At 35.2% G+C, this 22263-nt stretch overlaps 3 protein-coding genes across 4 annotated transcripts in view; all 3 read left to right on the top strand.

The window, feature by feature from the left end:
* Positions 1-2967: 2967 nt before the first annotated feature.
* The window catches only part of LOC105954777 (Tetratricopeptide repeat (TPR)-like superfamily protein), a 31693-nt gene continuing 12397 nt past the window's right edge, over positions 2968-22263 (top strand). The window contains exons 1-2 of one of the 2 annotated variants that reach the window (XM_088812841.1): positions 2968-3160; positions 3358-5291. In XM_088812841.1, the coding sequence (XP_088668967.1) occupies positions 3385-5259 (1875 nt within the window). In that variant the 5' untranslated portion in view covers positions 2968-3160; positions 3358-3384 and the 3' untranslated portion in view covers positions 5260-5291. Of the gene's footprint in view, positions 3161-3357; positions 5494-22263 lie in introns of those variants that run through there. The other variant, XM_012978457.2, reaches the window with a different exon arrangement.
* On the top strand, positions 5163-9950 carry LOC148772451 (benzoate carboxyl methyltransferase-like). The gene is made up of 5 exons (XM_088812845.1): positions 5163-5291; positions 7506-7619; positions 7724-8122; positions 8634-8891; positions 9500-9950. The coding sequence occupies exons 2-5, from the start codon at positions 7554-7556 to the stop codon at positions 9878-9880; spliced, it is 1104 nt and encodes a 367-aa protein (XP_088668971.1). The 5' UTR covers positions 5163-5291; positions 7506-7553; the 3' UTR covers positions 9881-9950.
* Positions 12774-15574, top strand: LOC105954779 (benzoate carboxyl methyltransferase). The gene is made up of 4 exons (XM_088812837.1): positions 12774-13055; positions 13180-13581; positions 13752-14009; positions 14905-15574. The coding sequence occupies exons 1-4, from the start codon at positions 12990-12992 to the stop codon at positions 15259-15261; spliced, it is 1083 nt and encodes a 360-aa protein (XP_088668963.1). The 5' UTR covers positions 12774-12989; the 3' UTR covers positions 15262-15574.

Consider the following 22263-nt stretch of genomic DNA (forward strand, 5'->3'; position numbering starts at 1 on the left):
TAGAAAGCAGCAGTTAATTGGAGAAATATTTCGATAGTAAGATTTTGTCCGAAAAGAATTACTAATTTAATGACAAATTTTTTTTTTTAATTCAAATGGGCTTAATCCTACCTTGGCCCCTTGAATTGGAGACTTTTGGCAATTTTCACCCTTAAAAAATAATAATAGCAATTTGAACCCTTAAATAACAGTAAATCTTTTACAATGCATCCTGAATTGAATAATATATGAAATTTCATTTTTTATTGGGTTTTTTTTTTCGGGGTGCGAAATAATTTTTTTAATTATATTTTAAATTTATAATTATTTTCTAGCCCCAAAAAAATTTCAATTTTAATTTTGACCCCAAAATAGTGTTTTCCGTTACTATGGATTTCCAACGGCAGGGACCGAAAGTGTTTAAAATTGAACCTTAGAGGTGAACTTTGTTCATCACTTTGGAAAAACAGGGAACAAAAGTAAAATTGAGCCAAACATGAGGGGCCAAAAGTGTAATTCTCTCAAAAGTTATAGGAAATACGTAAATCTTTCCTTTTTGGGCAAATAAAGGTGTCATGTCGCAATTATTCGTGTAATTGTATATGAGGTATATTTAAAAAAAAAATCCATCATATTTGTGTAATTATAAAAATTCCCCTAAATTATGTTGATGTTTACACGATTCCTCTATTCTGATTTTCGTAATCAAGTAAATATGAGGGGATTTTCGTAATTAGGCTTTAAATCCGGAGGATTTCCAAACTGTTGAGCCGTGGAGGATTTGGTGAGTTTGAACATGCAAAAATAAATTATTTTAATATTTGGTCCAAAGAACTAATACTAGTAAAGTTGTTGCAGTTTAGTAAAATTTACATGGTAGTCATTCTAAAGAGAAAAAATTACATGGCAGTCCCTAAAATCATCGGGCAATGTTTGACTTGTTTTAGGCCGCCATCTAATTTGGACTTTATTCTATGCTAGTAGTAGTATATACATCACAATAAGGCTATGTTTGACAGAATTAAGCACTGAATGCTGAATGCTTAATACACATCTGAACAGTTAAGAACAATATATGAGTGCTGAATGCTGAACAAATAAGTTTATTTGATAACTGAATATCTTTAATATCTGAATGATGTAATTTTCCAATTTTATCCCCGTAGACAAATCTATTATATAGATAAATTATTAGTTCTATCTATTTTTTTTTAATAAAACGAGGACCAATAGTAGATACAATATATTCTTCAATATAAAATAATTCAAGTAGAATCAATTTTTTTAAGTTAAAAACTATAAGATGTTCTTGTAATATATTGCTCTTATATCATTCTTCACTATCACTATGTGAATTTGTGTATATACCACTGTGCGAAAGAACGAAAGGAAATGAGTCACACAATTACATATAGTTTATATCTTGTTCATAATTGTTTAGGTTTTATATATATTTTTTTAGGGGTGAGTTCGGGACGGGAATTCGGGATTTTCGGGATTGGGATTTCGAGATTTGGGATATAAATTTTAAATTCCAATCCCGTCCCATATTATTAAATTCCGGTATATCGGTATCCCTAAATATTTCGGGATTGGGATCGGGAAATCCCATATTTTTACCTAAAAAGTATGAAATATTGCATTTTTTTTCCATTACTATTATTTTATACACTAAACCAACTTGAATATATATATATATATATATATATATATATATATATATATATATATATATATATATATATATATATATATATATATATATATAATAATAATAATAATAATAATAATAATAATAATAATAATGTGTGTGTGTCTGTGTTTGTATTTGTTTATTAGTTTTTTTTGTCCTAATTCGGGATTAAAATATCCCGATCGGGACAGGACGGGATCCCGAATCCCGATCCCAAATGCCCAGCCCTATATTTTTTCTTACAATTGTTTAAGCTTTTATCACATTTTTCTCTATTTTGATTAATATTGTTTAATAGAGATAAATTTGATATAATAAAAGAATTTAATGTTTTCTAGATTCAGTTTTTAATAAGAGAAGTAAAAGACAAATGATGTTGGAGTTCTCAAAAACTTTAATTGGATAAAATTGTCCAAAATCCATTCAGAGCTATCTCTGGTTCATTAAGTGTGATATTCTACACTTAATCGGTCAGCATCAAATGGTACAATTCAGATATGTTAATCAAACGCACTAAATAGTACTTTGCTGACCGAATAAGTGATTATGCTCATTCAGCGCTCATTAAGCACTAAACAAACATAGCCTAAATGCATTGGGAATTAAATAATCATTCTAATTTGGGAATTAAATCATCATTCTAACTATAACTTGTAGAAAAACTAAAACCTAAAAATACACTCACTATTATTGTGCATATTATAGTATGACGTTTAACTATAATGGATTGATGACTTGAAAAAAAAAAAAAAAATTCGCTAGGCATTCATTCAAAGATTGCATATTTAAATAAAACTTAAACTCCGCAATATCAATTTTTACATAATTTTAAGAAATAAAATTACAATAGAAAATAAAAAAAATGAAAGATATGGAGTTGAATACAACTCGATCTTCCTATCCAAATTCACTCAAATGTCCACTTAGAAACACCACCACAAATAACACCGAAAAACAGATCTCAAGTCAGAGTCACTTTCTCTACCCTCCCAAAAACAACATATTGAGACTGAAAACGAAACACACAAGCTTATCCACTATTCAAAACCCGAAATCTCATACATAGGGTTAATTTAGGGCAAAGTAAAAGTATTAAAGGATCAATCTCAGTTTCAACCTTCTTCTTTAAATAGTGGCTCGAGTAAAAAATTCACCGGTGAAGGACCACCGACGATTCTAAACGTGTCAAGTACGACGAAATTTGACCCAATAGCTGACGGAGCAAAGAAGTAAAAAAGACAGACGGAAATGAAAAAAAAAGGGCATGGCTATTTGCAAGCCCAAAATAGGCTAAGTGCAAGACCACTAGTGTTTGGAAATAGACAGAGGGCCCAAAAGAAAATTCAGTTAATAAAACCCCAATCCTTTCTTCCTCAATCCTCATCCCCTCCAACTCTCTGTCTCTCCCCGCCATTCGCCGGAGAGAGAACACCACCTTATTTTCACCGCCGCCGCGTCTCCGCCTCTCTCTCCCCCTCGTTTTCTCTGGTAAAGATTCTCCCTTTATTTTTATTTTTTTTAAATTTAGCTGTAGTGGTGGACTGGTGGTTGTTAAATGTGGAAAAAAAATTCAAACTTGGTTACGAATTCCATTGTTTAACAGTACCAACCTTTTTTCTGGATAAATATAATTTAGTTCTTGATTCAGCTGATAAATCTAATCAAACACTACTCGCACTTGTTAGATGACGACGCCCCACATTTAGTAAACTATGTCCTCGATTTCTCCACTCGTGGTACAGCCGACACACTTCACCGCAAAACCCGAGAAAACCCTAACCCAGAAGCCCGAAAAACTTGCATTGCTCATAGATAAAAGCAAATCCATCAAGCAGCTCAGCCAAATCCACGCATTCATCATCCGCCATGATTTGGAAACTCATCCAGTCTTGAATTTCAAGCTCCAGCGGTCGTATTCTTCTCTCGGAGATGTTCGATGCTCCGTTGCGCTCTTTAACCGTACTCAGAATCCCGATGTTTACTTCTACACCGCCGTAATCCGTGGCCACGCCATAAACGGTCTCCACGAACAAGCTCTCGGTTTTTATGTGCAGATGATCACGGAAGGAGTGGAGCCGAACGCGTTTACTCTTTCCACCGTCCTCAAAGCGTGTTCGTCGGGATTCGGAAAAGCCCTCCATTCCCACGCTCATAAATTCGGGTTTGAGTCGGATACGTACGTCAGAACGGCTCTCGTCGATCTTTACGGAAGAGGCGGCGATGTCGTCTCTGCGCGTAAGCTGTTCGACACAATGCCTGAGAGAAATCTTGTTTCTTTTACAGCAATGATCACTGGGTATGCAAAGAATGGGGAAATCGACGAGGCGAGAGTGTTGTTCGACGGAATGGAGGAGAGGGATGTTGTGAGCTGGAATGTGATGATCGATGGCTATGCTCAACACGGAAGGCCAAACGAGGCCTTGATTCTGTTCCGACAAATGCTGGAGGCTAGGTTGAAGCCTAACGAAGCAACCATGCTGGCAGTTCTTTCAGCATGTGGTCAGGTGGGAGCGCTCGAATCAGGCCAGTGGATCCATTCTTACCTCAAGTATAGCTCCGCTTCGATAAATACTCACGTGGGGACCGCTCTGATTGATATGTACTGCAGATGTGGGAGTTTAGAGGATGCTAGGTTAGCGTTTGATGCAATCAAAAACAAGGACGCTGTTGTTTACAACGCAATGATCAACGGATATGCGATTCATGGATTTAGTGGAGACGCTCTGAATCTGTTCGACGAAATGTCTCAGTCGGGACTTCGCCCTACAGACATCACCTTCATTGGCATTCTAAGTGCCTGCGCTCACGCTGGGCTGGTCTCCGAAGGCTGGGCCATATTCAATTCGATGGAGGGTAAATACGGAATTTCGCCAAAAATCGAGCATTACGGATGCATGGTGAATCTTCTCGGCCGAGCTGGAAAATTAAACGAAGCCTACGAGCTTGTCAAGAGCACACCCATCGAAGCCGACCATGTTTTATGGGGAACATTACTCGGAGCATGCGGGCTCCACAAGAATATTCCTCTAGGAGAGAGAATCGTCCAGTACCTTCTAGAACGTGGGCTCGCAAATTCCGGAACTTACGTTCTTCTCTCGAATATATACGCCGCGGTTGGAGATTGGGAGGGGGTTTCACGAACGAGAGCTATGATGAAGCAAAGTGGGGTCCACAAGGAGCCGGGGTGCAGCTCGGTTGAAGTGAATAACGAAGTGCACGAATTTCTCGCTGGAGATGTGAAACATCCGAAGAGGAGAGAGATTTACGCAATGCTGGAGCAGGTGAACCAGTGGGTGAAGGAACACGGGCACACCTCAAAAACGGAGGGGGTACTTCACGATATTGAGGAGAGTGATAAGGAGAGATCGCTCGAGGTTCATAGCGAAAAGCTTGCGCTTGCGTTTGGGCTTATTAGTACGAAACGAGGGTCCACGATAAAGATTGTGAAGAACCTCCGTGTTTGTCCGGATTGTCATGCGGTGATTAAGCTCGTGTCGAAAATTACGGGGAGAAAGATAGTTATGAGGGATAGGAACAGGTTTCATCACTGTGTGGATGGTTTGTGCTCTTGTGGTGATTACTGGTGATAAATCGGCTCTTGTTGCTAAGAAGCCGCGCTGTAAGTTTTTTTTTCTTTTTTTTTTCTCGTTTTTTTTCTTTATTTGTTTACAGCGTGAGCGTCGTCATTCACTTGAGTAAGGATTCTACTTTCCGCTCAAGATCGAAACATACTGATGTAAGGTACCATTCGATTCGAGATGCGCTTAACGAACTTTGATATAATTCACACACGATTAAAATGTTGAAGATATGTTTACCAAGTCTTTACCGAGAGAATAAGTTCGAAAATTCTAGAAGCAAAACGGGATTGGTTGAAGCATATGAGTCGAATGGGGAGAATTATTGGAAAATAATTCACCCATATGTGGTGAATAGTTGTTGACTCAAGAATGCAGCAACTATAGTCATTTGGTCTCTCTCTCTCTCACACACACACACACACACACACACACACACACACACGCACGCACACACGCACACACAAAAACATACAGAAACAGAGAACCAGACAGAGACAAAACCACAAAATGAATACATTGTTTGTTTTTGAACATCTCTTATTCTGAATTTCTTTTTGCCATAAATTTTAAATTTTGTGATCCAAATCCTTTTACTATCTAAACATTCAATTTATTGCCCACGATTTACATATTCTACCAAGTTTGTATGCTCTTACTTTTTTTTTACAACTCACTCCCTCTTTAATTTACAACAAAAATATTTTCCACTTCTTCGAGTTAAATGCAAAAACCTCCCCTGTGTTAATCCTTAAGACCGTAAAACCCCATGTGATAAAAAAAGCGACCCATATCCGCCTGTATTCAATAGTCAAAGTCGTTTCCACGCGCTATTCGTGCGACTCTTGTGTGATTTTTGTACAATATTTTGTATGAAAAGACAAAATCGCCCCTACGAGACTCTGTATTTTTTATTTTCAATTTAAACAAATAAATTATGAAAAGATATATATTATATAAAGTAATTAATTAATTAAAAAATCATGTTCTTCTTCCCCAGTTGCCCAAGCCTCCTCCGCTGCCATCTGCTTGCAGCAATTCTCTTTATCATCCTTTTCCCCCCCGCTCAAATCTCTTCTCCAAGTTGTCGAAAAATCCCGTTTTTTTAATTGGGCGGAGGTTTTGACGGAGATGGGTTGAATCTCGAGTGGGTTTGAGATTTGTATGATGATAAGAAGGTGGCGGCGGAGACGGCAGTGGTGGGGTGAGGTGTGTATACTTGCGCAGAGAGAAGTATGTGTATTTGTGTGTTGCTATGTGTTTTTTCAATTGGAGAGAGGCCTTAATTGAAAATACAATGGACTGAATTGAAAATTTCAAAAAATTGGTTTCGGTCATAAAATTATGGAGGTCGAAAATATTATTTTGGAGGGCTTTTTCGTCTTTTCGTGAGTGGTCAACGGGTGAAAACAAAAAGGGTTGAGTGTGCTTGCTTGAACACATTATAGGGGGTATCCGTTACTTTTTTTGGCCTTTAGGAAAATCACATAGGGTGGTTTTTGCATTTAACTCTTTCTACTTCTATTATTTCACAAACTCACACATTCTAATTTTCGAATAAAAATGTTCTCATACTTCTAGTTTTTTGATGAGCTGGCTCGAAAAAAGCTCGAGCTCACGAGCTCGAGCTTGAGTTTATCTTTAGTTGTTCATGAGCTCATGAGCTGGCTCGCGAGCTTTATATATACATATATATATGAGATGAGCTCGAGCTTGAGTTCGAGCTCATCAAATGAAAGCTCGATGAGCTTGAGAGCTCGAGCTGAAGCTCGAAAAATCGGCGAGTTCGACTCATTTATACCTCTACACTCAAGTAACTTATAATCTACGTATATATCCAAACCGTTGAAATTTAATTTTTAAAATTAGATCTAAGAGCTTTGCCAAACGGGCCCTTAACATAGATATATACACCCTATAAATATATGCATAGAGTTGCAAATCCAGGATTTCATTAAAGTTTGAAATCGAGTTAGTAAAAATATAAATATCACTCGACAAAAGAGAACCGGTTGTTTTTGCAAGAAGTGGGAGTATGCTGCCATCGTATCCATTTAATAGTACCCCACACGTGAAAGATCGATGCCAAACCTTACGAGTTAAGATCCTTAAGAAAAGAAAACCATCGGTCGATATCTTTAAAGGTTTAGTTAGGTACATACTAAAAAGGGAAGAAATCACATGCAGACAATTCATCAGTTCTAACTCAACATGCACATGTGTCTACATATGGATGTTAATAGAGTTTCGAGCAGCGTCTGTTTTATTCTCATAGAGAAGCCAACGTAGCGTTTTTATCAGAAATGTCGGTTAAGAATATGAATTCCGGAGATGGTGAAACCAGCTACGCAAACAATTCTGGCGTCCAGGTTCTCTCTCTCTCTCTCTCTCTCTCTCTCTCTCTCTCTCTCTCTCTCTCTCTCTCTCTCTCTCTCTCTAATGCATACATGTGACATTCATTATATTGTTGCAGAAAGTTGTGATGACAAAAACATGGCAAGTCTTAGACGAAACCCTAAAAGATATGCTGACAACAGCTGATAATCACGACAGCTTCCTCAAATGCATGAAGATGGCAGATTTGGGGTGTTCATCTGGTCCCAACACCCTTTTGGTAATTTCACACATCATCGAACAACTCTCCAAACTACAACAACATGCTCCTCGTGAAATCCAAGTGTTTCTGAATGATCTTCCAGACAACGATTTCAACAATCTCTTCAAACTGATGTCGACGACACCTCGTACGAATACGAAAAATAATATAGAGTGCTATATATATGGTGCACCTGGTTCTTTCTACGGTAGACTTTTTCCAAACAGCAGCCTTCACTTTGCTTACTCATCTTACAGCCTTCATTGGCTCTCCCGGGTTAGTTCTTCTTCGATTTATTACTGTTTGTTTACGAACTATCGCACGAGAGAGTTTTACAAATATTGAAGATGAGGTTCGTTACTTAGCAGTACTAATTAACTAGTTTAAAGTCCATGTAGTATTGGTAATTATAGTCACACCCCTAAAACAATTACTGGAATCAAGATTTCATATCCTAGGGAGCGATATGCACTATATTTGTTTTCCGTTGGGCCGTTAATGCTACGATAGACTAAAATTTATAAATCTTATATAAAAATATTAGGATTTAAGAAATGTTAGTAAACCAATGTCACACCCTATCTCTATGTTGTCTCCACTATTGCCTGAAACTAATAGTCTGTTAGAACCCTAACGGAATAACTTTTCCAATGCATTATTCTATTAGAGTTTCTACAATGTTTCAAAGGAGTGATTGTAATTACCGTTACTACAGGGACCTTGAAGTTATTTTACCATACCTCAGGAGTATAGGTGTAATTTACCCTAGTTTAAATGATTTTGGCAGATTCCTCAAGGCTTGGAGAAGAATAACAAGGAGAACATATGCATAGCAACGACGAGTCCGCCACAAGTATTCGAAGCATACTCGAACCAATTCAAAAGGGACTTTATGACTTTTTTGAAGTTGCGGGGAGAGGAAATACGAGGTGGCGGTCGTATGGTTTTGGGATTCATCGGTAGAAGTGTTGCGGACCCCACTTCCAAAGACGAATTGAAGACGATTACGCTCCTGTCAGAAACACTTTCCGATATGGTTGCAGAGGTAATTTAAGGAGTTTACTCACTACTGTATTTAGCTGTACCACTGTGATATATCGAATTGCTAAAAAAACTTATTGTGTTATATATATTAGTGAAAAAAAAACATTTTTTTCAGGTGGTAGTTTGCTAATAAAATTGAATCATATGGTGGGATATTTTGTTAGTATTTATAATTTGAGGAGCTCATTTAATAATTAGAGTAAATACAGGGTGTTCAATGCAATTAACCCATAATTTAATTAGGGATAAATTACAGCCACACCCTAATGTAAACTCAAATTACGAAAAAAACCCTATTTTTTGGATAATTACAACCACCCCATAGTTTTAGAAAGTGGTGGAGACAACAAAGAGCGGGTGATTTAAGAATTGTTGGGGGAGCCATGTCACCCCCTAACTCTATGTTGTCTCCACCATTAACTAAAAGTAATAGTCCGTTAGAACTCTATCGGAATAACATATCAAATGCATTATCCTATTAAAGTTTCTAACTATGTTTCAGGGGATAAGTGTAATTATTGATATCATATGAACCTTAAAGTTATTTTAGCATACATCAGGGGTGTGGGTGTTATTTACCCTATTTTTTTCCTTAACTTTTACATATAGGGGCTTGTGAAGGAGGAGGATTTGCACTCGTTTAACATTCCGATATACGCCCCATCTATACAAGAAATCAGTACGGCAATCCAGAGTGAAGGGTCCTTCAATTTGGACAAGATGGAAGTTGTTTTGGTTCCATTAGACGCCAACGAAGACTACAACAACTACGACAACATGGTTTCGGTCAAAAACACGAGTGGTAAATTTGTGGCAAACTATGTTCGGGCTTTCGCGGAGCCCATGTTAGTTGCCCACTTTGGGAGATCAATTAATGTTGATGTCGTCTTTGATGTTTATGCGAAAAAAACGGACGAGCATTTGTCCGTTGAGAGATCGTCGTATTTTACTCCGGTCGTTTCCCTAACTAGGAAAACAATGACAGATTGAAGCGGTGTATTGTGTATTGGTTTTGGAAGATATTTTCTCTTGCCAATAAACGAAAGAGCTCATCTCATTTGTCCGAACACCCTTTTCGTAATTTCACACATCATCGAAGAGTTGTCGAAACAAAAACATGTTCCTCGTGAAATCCAAGTGTTGCTGAACGATCTTCCAGACAATGATATCATCATTTCAACAATCTGTTCAAGCAGCTGCCGAATTTCTCTCAAAAGATTGATACGAAAATCGAATGCTTTGGTTCTTTCTATGGCAGACTATTTCGCTTATTCATCCTATAGCCTTCATTGGCTCTCCCTTCTTCATTTTGGTGTTTAATTAGCTTATATTATATTTTTTCAATAATTTTTTTTTTCGGATTCCTTCAATTTGGACAAGATGGAATCTTTTTGGATTCCATGGGATGCAAACGAGTACAATTACGAAAACACGGTTTTTGAAAAAAATAAGAGCGTGAAATTTGTGGCTGGCACCTTTTTTTATTTATGATATTATTTGCTCCATTACTTAAATATTCAAAAGTACAAAATTACGCCTTAAAATATATTTTTTTTTAAATAAGATCCAAGAGTTTTGTCAAACGAGCCCTTAATTAGCTGATGATATATATATATATATATATATATATATATATATATATATATATATATATATATATATATATATATATATATATATATATATATATATATATATACACCCTATAAATATATGCATACAACGGCAGTGGCGGATTTACCAAGGGGCAGGGGGGACAGCCGCCCCAGAAAAAAATATTCCAACTTTTTTTAATTACTTTTTGACATACTATTATACAAATATATGTTTTTGCCCCCCTATTTTTTTTCTCTATTCTTTTATGTAATTTAGAAATTCTTTCTCCATTTGTTATTACAATATAAAATACAACTACTAAAATATATATTTTTACTTCAAAATTATAAATATATACTTATTTTAGCAATATTTTGTGAATAACCCGAAAAAAAATTTGGGACGCTGCCCCAGAAATCCTCAAAATTATTTTTCCTATAAAATTCGCCCCCCCTTAAAATGTTGTCTAGATCTGCCACTGTAGAGCGGCGAATCCAAGGATTCATTCAAGAATCGAAATCGAGTTACTAAAAGTAAAAGGGCACTTTACAAATAAGCTCATCAACGAGTACTTATTCATAAACGGGTACATACAAAAAACTCTTTTACAATAAAGTCCATACATTGTCTAGAAGTTTGTAAAAGACTAAAATAGCCTCTCACATTTTAATATGCTCATCATTTAATTTAATTTAATCTCAATTTGACCCTAAATTTCATAAATTATTCAATTTTGTCCCAAAACAAAATTTTGAGTACAATTCGTCGGTCGCCGCCGTTGACGCCGGTCTTCGGTGTTGACTTTTTTATTTTTTTTCTTCCTGGTTTTTTCCGCTAGTTTTCGGCGTTGACTTTTTCGATTATTTTTTGAATTTTTTCTATCATCTTTTTGCCCCCGTTTAAACAACAATATTGTTGTGGTTGACAGTAATATTGACTATATTACTGTTAAACACAGTAATATTGTTTATACTACAGTTTAACACAATAATATTGATATATTAATCTCTAGCACAGTAATATTAACACAACAAAACTCATTATTATTGTGTATTAGAGTAATATTAATATGTTGACCGTTCAACAAAGGTAAACATAATAAAAAACCAAAAGAATTAATATTGATGCAACAGTAATATTACCGTCAACCACAATAATATTATTGTGTTTACATTAATATTACAATTGTACACAGTAATATTATTACGTTACTCCATCAACAACTCAAACAAAACAAAAAACCCAAAAGAATAATAATATTGATGTGGTTGACAGTAATATTATTGTGTTTACAGTTATTTTAGTGTTAACGACAGTAATATAATTATGTTGACTTGTCAACAAATCAAACAAAATAAAAAAAAAAGCCAAAAAAATAATAATATTGTCGCTGACTCTAATTGTACTGTCAACGACAGTACAATTACATAAATGTACTGTCAACGACATTACAATTACGTTAATGTACTGTTAGTGACAACAAAATTATTGTTAATGACAGTACAATTACGGTCAACGTTTAGCGGCTGGCGTAAAAAAATGGATAAAAATTTTAGGAAAACAAATCACTAAAAGAAATCAACGCCAGAAAACGGCTGCGGAAAAAAAATAATAGTAATTGAAGAATCGAAAAAGTCAACGCCGGGGACTGGCGGCAGAAAAACAGACCAGAAAAAAAAATCGAAAAGTCAACACCGGAAATCAGCGGCAAAAAATAATTGCAGAAAAAAAAAAGTCAGGATTTTTGTGGTCAAAATTGATTTAATTGGGGTTATAATTAAGAATTTGATGTAAATGATTGGGGTAATTTTGTCATATACATTAATTTTTCCTTTATTTCTAATGCATATTAAAGGAATGTGCTTATTAGAGAAAGAGATATAGGCCATGAACCTAGAATAATAGAGATAGTTGGTCATGGACTTATGCACAAAAACTCAAAGTAAAAATATCACTCGACAAAAGAGAACCGGTTGTTATTGCAAGATTGAATCCATTTAATATCACGTGATGAAAGATGTCAAACCTTAAGAGTTAAGATCCTTAATTTTATTTTATTAAATATTAAATACCATTTAAAAGACTACATAAATAGGGTGACAAAAGAAAAGAAACTTGAGAAACTTCCCTCATAATAATTAAGATATTTATATAATAAAATGATAATTGAATTACGTAATTCTCCTACAAGTTCTACCTATGAAAAGGCTAGTTTTGTACATACTACAAAGGGAATACTTCACCATCTTATTCCTCCTTTTAATTATAGAGAAAATAGAAAATAAGAATATAAATAAATAAATAATAAACAATAAAAAAAAAAAAAACATATAGCACACGTGTCTACAAATGGATGTAGTCCGAATTTTTTTTTTTTGTTTTTTTTTTTGGTAATGAAGGTACCGGCGGCAAACTATATAAGATGGATTCCGATTTCAAATAGAGCATCTGCGTCTATCATATTTTCATAGAGAAGCTAATTAAGGTAGCGTTTTTATCAGAAATGTCGGTGAAGAATATGAATTCCGGAGATGGTGAAACCAGCTACGCAAACAATTCTGGCGTCCAGGTTCTCTCTCTCTCTCTCTCTCTCTCTCTCTCTCTCTCTCTCTCTCTCTCTCTCTCTCTCTCTCTCTCTCTCTCTCTCTCTCTCTCTCTAATGCATACATGTGACATTCATTATATTGTTGCAGAAAGTTGTGATGACAAAAACATGGCAAGTCTTAGACGAAACCCTAAAAGATATGCTGACAACAACTGATAATCACGACAGCTTCCTCAAATGCATGAAGATGGCAGATTTGGGGTGTTCATCTGGTCCCAACACCCTTTTGGTAATTTCACACATCATCGAACAACTCTCCAAACTTCAAGAACATGCTCCTCGTGAAATCCAAGTCTTTCTGAACGATCTTCCAGACAATGATTTCAACAATCTCTTTAAACTGATGTCGACGAATACGAATACGAATACGAAAAATAATAATATAGAGTGCTATATATACGGTGCACCTGGTTCTTTCTACGGCAGACTTTTCCCAAACAACAGCCTTCACTTTGCTTACTCGACTTCAAGCATTCATTGGCTCTCCCAGGTTATTTAATTAATTAATAATATGTTTCTATATATATATATATATATATATATATATATATATATATATATATATATATATATATATATATATATATATATATATTATCAAATATTTTGAGTATTTAGTTAATTTTAAATGATGATTTTGCATGCATGCATGCATGGCAGATTCCTCAAGGCTTGGGGAAGAGTAACAAAGAAAACATATACTTAACAACAACGAGTTCGCCACAAGTATTCGAAGCATACTCGAACCAGTTCGAGAGGGACTTTACGACTTTTTTGAAGTTGCGCGGCGAGGAAATACGAGGTGGCGGTCGTATGGTTTTGGCATTGGTCGGTAGAAGTGTTGCGGACCCCACTTCCAAAGATGAATTCAAGCCAATTACGCTCCTGTCGGAAACACTTTCCGATATGGTTGCAGAGGTAATTTAAGGAGTTTACTCACTACTGCATTTAGCTGAACAACTGTGATACATCGAATTGTTAAAAAAAAGAAAAACCCTGTGTTATATATATAGTGAAACAAAACATTTTTTTCAGGTGGTAGTTTGATAATAAAATTGAATCATATGGTGGGAAATTTTATTAATATTTATAATTCGAGGAGTTTTTTTTTTTTTGAATAATTGGAGTAAATACAGGGTGTTGAATGCAATAAACCCACAATTCAATTAGGGGTAAATTACAACCACCCGTTAGGTAAAGTTAAATTACAAAAAAATCCGTCATAATTGTATACTTACAACCGCCCCTTGATTACAAATCTTCTTACATGTCCACCCTTGCAGTGTCAAATTTAGTGGAATATTCTCCAATTTGTACCCATTTTATCCTATTACACCTCCACATTTAGAAACAAGATGATCATAAGATGTGTATCTTGGCTTGTTAATATTATATTGTGGTGCATCTGAAACTGCATTTTTGCACAAAACGAGTACAAATTAGAAAAAAAATTCACAGAATCGAGAAGATTATGTTGAATTTGACACCATAATGGTTGACGTGTAAGAAAATTCATAGTTAAGGGGGTGGTTGTAATTACCCAAACATGAGTTTTTTTTTGTAATTTGACCTTACATTAGGGGTGGCCGTAATTTACCCTTAAATTAGTTGCTCCCTTTAACTTATTATCTTGAGTGCGATAAATGATAAGTTTGAAAAATCCAATTAATGCTTCATTGGAATTATAAAGAGTCAAATAATTTGAGACGGCAAAAATAAACTTTTCAAAATAAATATTGTGGGACAGAGGAAGTAATATTTATACAAAGATATACATATTATTATAGTTTTTTTCCTTATTTTTTACATATAGGGGCTTGTGAAGGAGGAAGATTTGCACTCGTTTAACATTCCGATATACGCCCCGTCTATACAAGAAATCAAGACGGCAATCCAGAGTGAAGGATCGTTCAATTTGGACAAGATGGAAGTTGCTTTGGTTGCATTTGACGCCAACGAAGACTACAATAACAAGATGAGTAGTAACTTTGTGGCGAACTTTGTTCGGGCTTTCGCGGAGCCCATGTTAGTTGCCCACTTTGGGAGCTCAATCAATGTTGATGTTGTCTTTGATGGTTATGCAAAAAAGATGGACGAGCATTTCTCCGTTGAGGGATCATCGTATTTTACTCCGGTCGTTTCCTTAACTAGGAAAACAATGACGGATTGAAGCGGTGTATGGTGAATTGTTTGGAAGATATTTTCTCCTTTCCAATAAACGGAAGTGCTTATCGCATTTACTACCCTTGTTTTTAACAATTCGATAAAAAAACAGGGGAGCCAAGATGGAATAAATACATACCTCTATAATTTTCAGCACATTTGGGCGATTTGTGCCATTTTCAATACATTTGGGGGTGATTTTGTGCAATTTTCTGCATATTTTGGGTGATTTTGTAGGATTTCAGCAAATTTGAGATGATTTGTCTGATTTTTCAGCCCATTGAGGATGATTTATGCTATTTTCACTTGCTATTTTATAACAATTGTGTTTTTTCTTATTACATAAATTCTAGGGTAAATTCCACCCACACTATTCAGATATGCTTAAATAACTTTAAGATCCTTATGGTATCGATAATTACATTCATCTTGAAACTTAGTTAGAAATTCCAATGGGAAATGCATTGGATACGTTATACCGGTGGAGTTCTAACGGACTACTATTTTTAGCTAATGGTGGATAGGGGTGGTAAACGAGCCGAGCTGGCTCACGAACTCGACGAGCCGGCTCGAATAAAGCTCGAACTCAAGCTCGGGGTTTTCGAGCTTGAGCGCACGAGCTCGAGCCCAAAATTAGTTGTTCGACAGCTCACGAGCCGGCTAGCGAGCTGCCTTCCTCTTTTTTTTTTTCTTTTTACATATATATATTATTCTTATTCTTATTATTATTATTATTATTATTATTATTATTATTATTATTAACTAAATAGTAAATAGTCTGTATATAATAATAAATATATCTAGTATTTAAATAGAAACAAATCTATATTACTTAAATAATTCATAATAATATAAAATATTATAATAATAATAATAATAGAAAAAATAAAAAATATATAACTTAGAGTTCATTATTTATTTTATAAGTTTTTTTATTTTCCTATGAATAATTTTTAATAAAAAATAAAATGATTTTAATAAAAAAATTAAATAATAATAAAAAAAAAATAAGCATGAGCTCGAGCTCGAGCTCGAGCTCGCCAAAAAACATTGGCTCGATGAGCTCGAGCTCGGCAACATGGACTCGAGCTCGAGCTCGAGCTGGCGAAAAGAGCCGAGATCGGCTCGTTCCCACCCCTAGTGGTGGAGACAACATAAATGTAGGGGTTGACATGTCTCTTATTTTTCGCGGGTCAGGTCTCGGGTTAGGTAAACCCGCCCCATAATTGACCCGTTGTCATCCCTAAAAGGGAATACTTCACCATCTTATTCCTCCTTTTAATTGTAGAAAGAAATAGAAAATAAGAATATAAACATTCGTAGACATTCACTCTCATGATGTCAAATTCATCATCATTTTCTAGATTATGTGGAATGTTCTCTAATTTGTACTCGTTTCGTGCAAAAATGCAGTTTCAGATGTACGACAATATGATATTTACAAACGAGAGAGACACATCTTATGATCATCTTGCTTCAAAATAAGGAGCTCGATTAACGCGATAAAACGAGTGAATATTCTACATAATCTAAAAGATTCCAGTAAATTTGACACTGCAAGCATGGACATTTTAAGAAAATTCATATATAGTTGAAGAGTGTTTGTTATTACCCAAACAAAAAATAAATTTTTCGTAATTTAATATTACCTGAGGGGTGGCCATAATTTACCCTTCATATTAATGTGTCCTTTTCTTATTAGATTATCTTTAGGGTAAATTACACTCGCACTTCTCATATATGTTTAAATAATTTTAAGATCCCTATGGTATTGATAATTACATTCACCTCTTCGAAACATAATTAGAAACTCCAATGAGATAATGCATTGGATACGTTATTCCGGTAAGGTTTTAACAGACTATTATTTTTAGCTAGTGTTGGAGACAACATGATAAGGAACGTCAAATTGGATTCGAATTGCAAAATAACTACTTGATTCGGAGAAGAGTTATTTATGGGCATTGGTGGAAATATCGAAAGAAATTGTGGAAAAATAAGGGTTTTCTACGAACTCAAATTGTATTTGAGTACGAAACGAACTCTATCTCAAGTGAAACGGCACTAGGAACAAAACTCATGAGCAATGCTCATGAATCACGTCAAATTTCAGCAATCCAACGTCGTTTAGACTCTTTAAAGTTCATTTTTGCTATTTTAGGCAAGTTTTAGAAAATTAATATCAAATCATAGAAAAATCGGATTAAGATTCCGTAAATTGGGTTGTTCCCAAAATTACGAGATCTACTAGAATCAAACTATAACTTGTTTTTGCCGTTTTTGGTAATTTTTAGTATTTTCTTAGTTTAATTAGGGTTTTCAGTTTTTTAGTATAAATAGCTGCATTAGGACTTTATTTTGGGAAGAATTTCGAATTTTAATAAAATATTTAGAGTTTTCTCTATTTTTCTGGTGGATTCAAGAGTTTTCGTTGGATTCCGAATGTTATTTTGTTCTATATAGGATTCATTCATAGAAATTTATTATTTACCGTGCTTCCGTTCTGCGTCAGTTGACATCAGTAGCGAGGTTTTTCCTGGTTAGATGGCGAAAGGTGCGAAACATGGAGACAGCAACTACGTTGGCGATGACCGCGGGGTTGAAAAATTGCAAAATCTGCGGTTGGTGCGCGAGGGATTTGCCCTTGACAACAGCAACATAATGACTGAATCTAATACGATGATTGCCGACGGTGTAGCCCGAGGTGCATATGTTAGACACAATTATCATGGACCTGTTCAACTTCAATCAATGTATGATGACTACTCAAAGGTGAGCGACAACTCTTATTTTGAAGAAAACCCGCCTATAGGGAGGCAAAAAGATCGTGATAAATATCGGGTAAGAGTTGGAATTCCTTCTTTTAGGATTTTATCGATTGGGCATCAGAAGTCGAAAGGTATTTTAAATTGATGGATATTTTGCCTAATAAAATGGTAAAATTGGTGAGGTGTGAGTTAAAGGGTAGTGCAGCCGCATGGTGGGATGGGATACAGTGGAAGAGAGGTAGACAAGAAAAATTTCCAATCCAATCATGGAAAAGGATGAGAAAAATGTTGATGGATCGTTTTTTACCCCTAGGTTATGAGCAACGTCTATTTCAACTATATCGTAATTGTTCGCAAGGGAGTAGATCTGTTAACAAGTATACTGCTGAGTTTATGAGACTAACAAACTTAAATAACCTGCAAGAATCCGAAAGTACGGAAATTTCACGGTACTTGGCAGGAATGAATATTTCAATACGTCTTAGGATGGGGTGGGGTACATTCTACACCATTGAAGAGGCTCAAGAGTTAGCATGGAGGGAGGAATATTATCAGAAGCGAAATAGTTCTTCTAGAAAAACCGAAGATGTTCGACCCGTTGTCAAAGTTAAGGAGGTACAAGATACTTCGTTCGTTATTCAAGCATCCTGTTTGGTGGAGGATCATGGCGTAGGAGTTAATGAAGTTGAAGACGGAATTGTTGATGCAAAAGTTAAAATTAGCGTAGCTATGATTAACAATGACATTAACGAAATCAAGGTGAAAGTCGATAAAGTTGAAGGGAGAGTCAACGAGGTTGAAGAGAGCATCAACAAAGTCGAAGAGAGCATCAACGGGGTAGAAGAGAACGTTAGCAAGGTTGAAGAGGGAGTCGATGAGTTTAAAGAGGGTGTTAAAAACAAATTTGAGAAAGAATTTGAAGTTGTAAAATTTGTTCAAGAAGAGAACGGTGCACGAGAAGAGAAGGGACAAGTGGATTGCGTTGAGGTATGTGATCTAATTATAGATAGTGTTTGCTGTGAAGTTCTTGTATCGGAGAAATTGGTGGAGCCATTGGAATTTTCGATTAAGAAGCAAATTTTTCTAATGCCTCGGTTGGAGGAAGATTTTGTAAGCGAGAGTTTTGTGCCGGGAAGATTGGTGGAGCAATTTAAGTTGTTTGCAAAGAAGTATGCATTGTTATATTTTGATCATAGCTCGAGGTCGAGCTCTTTTGAAGAAGAGGAGATTGATAAGGAACGTCAAATTGGATTCGAATTGCAAAATAAATACTTGATTTGGAGAAGAGTTATTTATGGGCATTGGTGGAAATATCGAAAGAAATTGTGGAAAAATAAGGGTTTTCTACGAACTCAAATTGTATTTGAGTACGAAACGAACTCTATCTCAAGTGAAACGGCGCAAGGAACAAAACTCATGAGCTTTGCTCATGAATCACGTCAAATATCCGCAATCCAACGTCGTTTAGACTCCTAAAAGTTCGTTTTTGGTATTTTAGGCAAGTTTTAGAAAATTAATATCAAATCATAGAAAAATCGGATTAAGATTCCGTAAATTGGGTTGTTTCCAAAATTACGAGATCTACTAGAATCAGACTATAACCTGTTTTTGCCGTTTTTGGTAATTTTTAGTATTTTCTTAGTTTAATTAGGGTTTTCAGTTTTTTAGTATAAATTGCTGCCTTAGGACTTTATTTTGGGAAGAATTTCGAATTTTAATAAAATATTTAGAGTTTTCTCTATTTTTCTGGTGGATTCAAGAGTTTTCGGTGGATTCCGAATGTTATTTTGTTCTATAGGATTAATTCGTAGAAATTAATTCTTTACCGTGCTTCCGTTATGCGTCACAACATAGAGGTAGGGGTTGACATGGCTCTTATTTTTCGCGGATCAGGTCTCGGGTTAGGTAAACTCGCCCCATAACCGACCCGTTGCCATCCCTAAAAGGGAATACTTCACCATCTTATTCCTCCTTTTAATTGTAGAAAAAATAGAAAATAAGAATATAAATATTCTTACACATCCACTCTTATGGTGTCAAATTCATCATAGTTTTCTTGATTTTGTGGAATGTTCTCTAGTTTGTACTCGTTTCGTACAAAAATGCAGCTTCACATGCATGCACCGCAGTTGATATTTACAAACCAAAGAGACACATCTAACATCTTATGATCATCTTGTTTCAAAATATGTAGCTCGATTAACGCAGTAAAACGGGTGAACATTTCACATAATCTAAAAAAATTCCACTAAACTTGACATTGCAAGCATGGACGTTTTAAGAAAATTCATATATAGTTGAAGAGTGTTTGTTATTACCCGAACGTAAAATGGTTTATTCGTAATTTGATATTACCTGAGCGGTGGCCGTAATTTACCCTTCATATTAATGTGTGTGAGTGAGGATAAATGGTAGTATCTATATGAAGAATAGAAGAGAAGAGAAATAATAATACGTAATATAATAGAAGCCCCCATTATGTTATGGGTTGATTACATGGAATATATATAGAGAAATATTGCAAGGTAATAGAGTTTGACTAGGTAACTAAATCCTTACTAATCTAGGTAAGTCAGTCATACAAGAATTCTAATATTACAAGAGTTCTATAATATAATATTCTCTAACACGCTCCCGCAGTCGAAACGTGACGAACGCGAAGATTGGACAATCACTTGCTAGCACGCTCCCGCAGTCGGAACGGATAAACTCAAAAAGTGAAGACTGGATAGAAACCGCGAAACACAACGCTAGAGAATTCCTCTGTGTAAATATTCGCCCAATTGATAGAAAAAAAAATAATAATAATAACGGGAGAGAGAAAAATAAGCATTTTTTTTTAATCAAGCGAGAGAGAGAAAAAGAATAATTTAAGAAGGATAGGGATCAAAAGAGAGAAAATAGATTAACCGACTAAGAAGAAGAAGATGTCGGAAAAAAAAATATAAGTTACCACCACCGGGGGAGGAGGAAATTTGGGTGGTGTTCATGGAAAAGATAGAAGAAGATAGATAGAGAGAAGAGTACCACCAGCGGGAGGGAGATAATTGGTTTGGTGGTCGCCGGCCATTGAGAAGAAGAGAGGTGGCGGCGGCTAGATTTTAAGCCATGGAAAAGAAGAAGAAGAAAAGATAGAGAACCACCGGGGGAGGGAGAAAATCGGGTGGTGTTCATGGAAAAAAAAAATAGAAACAAAAAAAAGAAAGATATTAGGAGTACCACCACCGGGGAGGGAGAAAACCTGGTGCTCTGATACCATATAGGAAGAATAGAAGAGAAGAGAAATAATAATACGTAATATAATAGAAACCCCCATTATGTTATGGGTTGATTACATGGAATATATATAGAGAAATATTGCAAGGTAAAAGAGTTCGACTAGGTAACTAAATCCTAACTAATCTAGGTAAGTCAATCATACTAGAATTCTAATATTACAAGAGTTCTATAATATAATATTCTCTAACAGTATCTACTATGTGAAATCCTCGCAAAATGAAGAAAAAAAAACAGGATAAATTACAAACCCCGCCCGCTCAAGTAAAAGATTGGAGAGCTAAAGGGGAGAAGCCACATGGTTTCATCCCCACACCTTACCCCACCCACCATACCCACACCCACACCTAACGGTTGGAGTTGGTCTTAACCATGACAACCATTTTTTTGGGAAAACTAAAAATTGCGATAAATGTGTCGGAAAGTTGTGGCCCTATATAAGGTGAAGAGAGGATAGGGTTCATGATTTGTGATCGTTCAATAATTGCACCCTCAAGACCTGTTTCCGAACCTTGTTCCTTCAAATGTTGGAGAGTTCACTGATCTCCAGATTTTACAGTTCGGCGGCGATGAGTAAAAGAAAAATAATACAAGAGAGAGAGAATTCGAGAGAAAGTATCAAGTATGTATTTTTGTAGATGTATTCTAGTTTTCAAGTAGATGTATTCTAGTTTTCAAAATTTCTGATGGAAAAAGTAGATGTATTGGTTTTTGTGTAGAAAATGAGAATATGTTTGGATGAAGTTGTATTTTTAGTTTTATATAGGTGTAGAAATAAGAATATGTTTGGTTGGTGTTTGTTTTCTCTACGAAAGTACGTGCAAAACTATAATATAACGATGATGGTGATGATGATTATTATTATTATTATTATTATTATTATTATTATTATTATTATTATTATTATTATTATTATTATTATTATTATTATTATTATTATTATTATTATTATTATTATTATTATT

This window comes from Erythranthe guttata, chromosome 2 (assembly GCF_056151865.1).
Source record: "Erythranthe guttata isolate IM_541 chromosome 2, IM_541, whole genome shotgun sequence".
In the NCBI taxonomy this organism is placed as follows: Eukaryota; Viridiplantae; Streptophyta; class Magnoliopsida; order Lamiales; family Phrymaceae; genus Erythranthe; species Erythranthe guttata.

Coding starts and splice junctions, on each gene's coding strand:
- LOC148772451 (XM_088812845.1), top strand. CDS start 7,554: ATGTCGGTTAAGAATATGAATTCCGGAGATGGTGAAACCAGCTACGCA. Junction 7,620..7,723: donor CAAACAATTCTGGCGTCCAG/GTTCTCTCTCTC, acceptor ATATTGTTGCAG/AAAGTTGTGATGACAAAAAC. Junction 8,892..9,499: donor TTTCCGATATGGTTGCAGAG/GTAATTTAAGGA, acceptor TTTTACATATAG/GGGCTTGTGAAGGAGGAGGA.
- LOC105954779 (XM_088812837.1), top strand. CDS start 12,990: ATGTCGGTGAAGAATATGAATTCCGGAGATGGTGAAACCAGCTACGCA. Junction 13,582..13,751: donor GCATTCATTGGCTCTCCCAG/GTTATTTAATTA, acceptor CATGCATGGCAG/ATTCCTCAAGGCTTGGGGAA. Junction 14,010..14,904: donor TTTCCGATATGGTTGCAGAG/GTAATTTAAGGA, acceptor TTTTACATATAG/GGGCTTGTGAAGGAGGAAGA.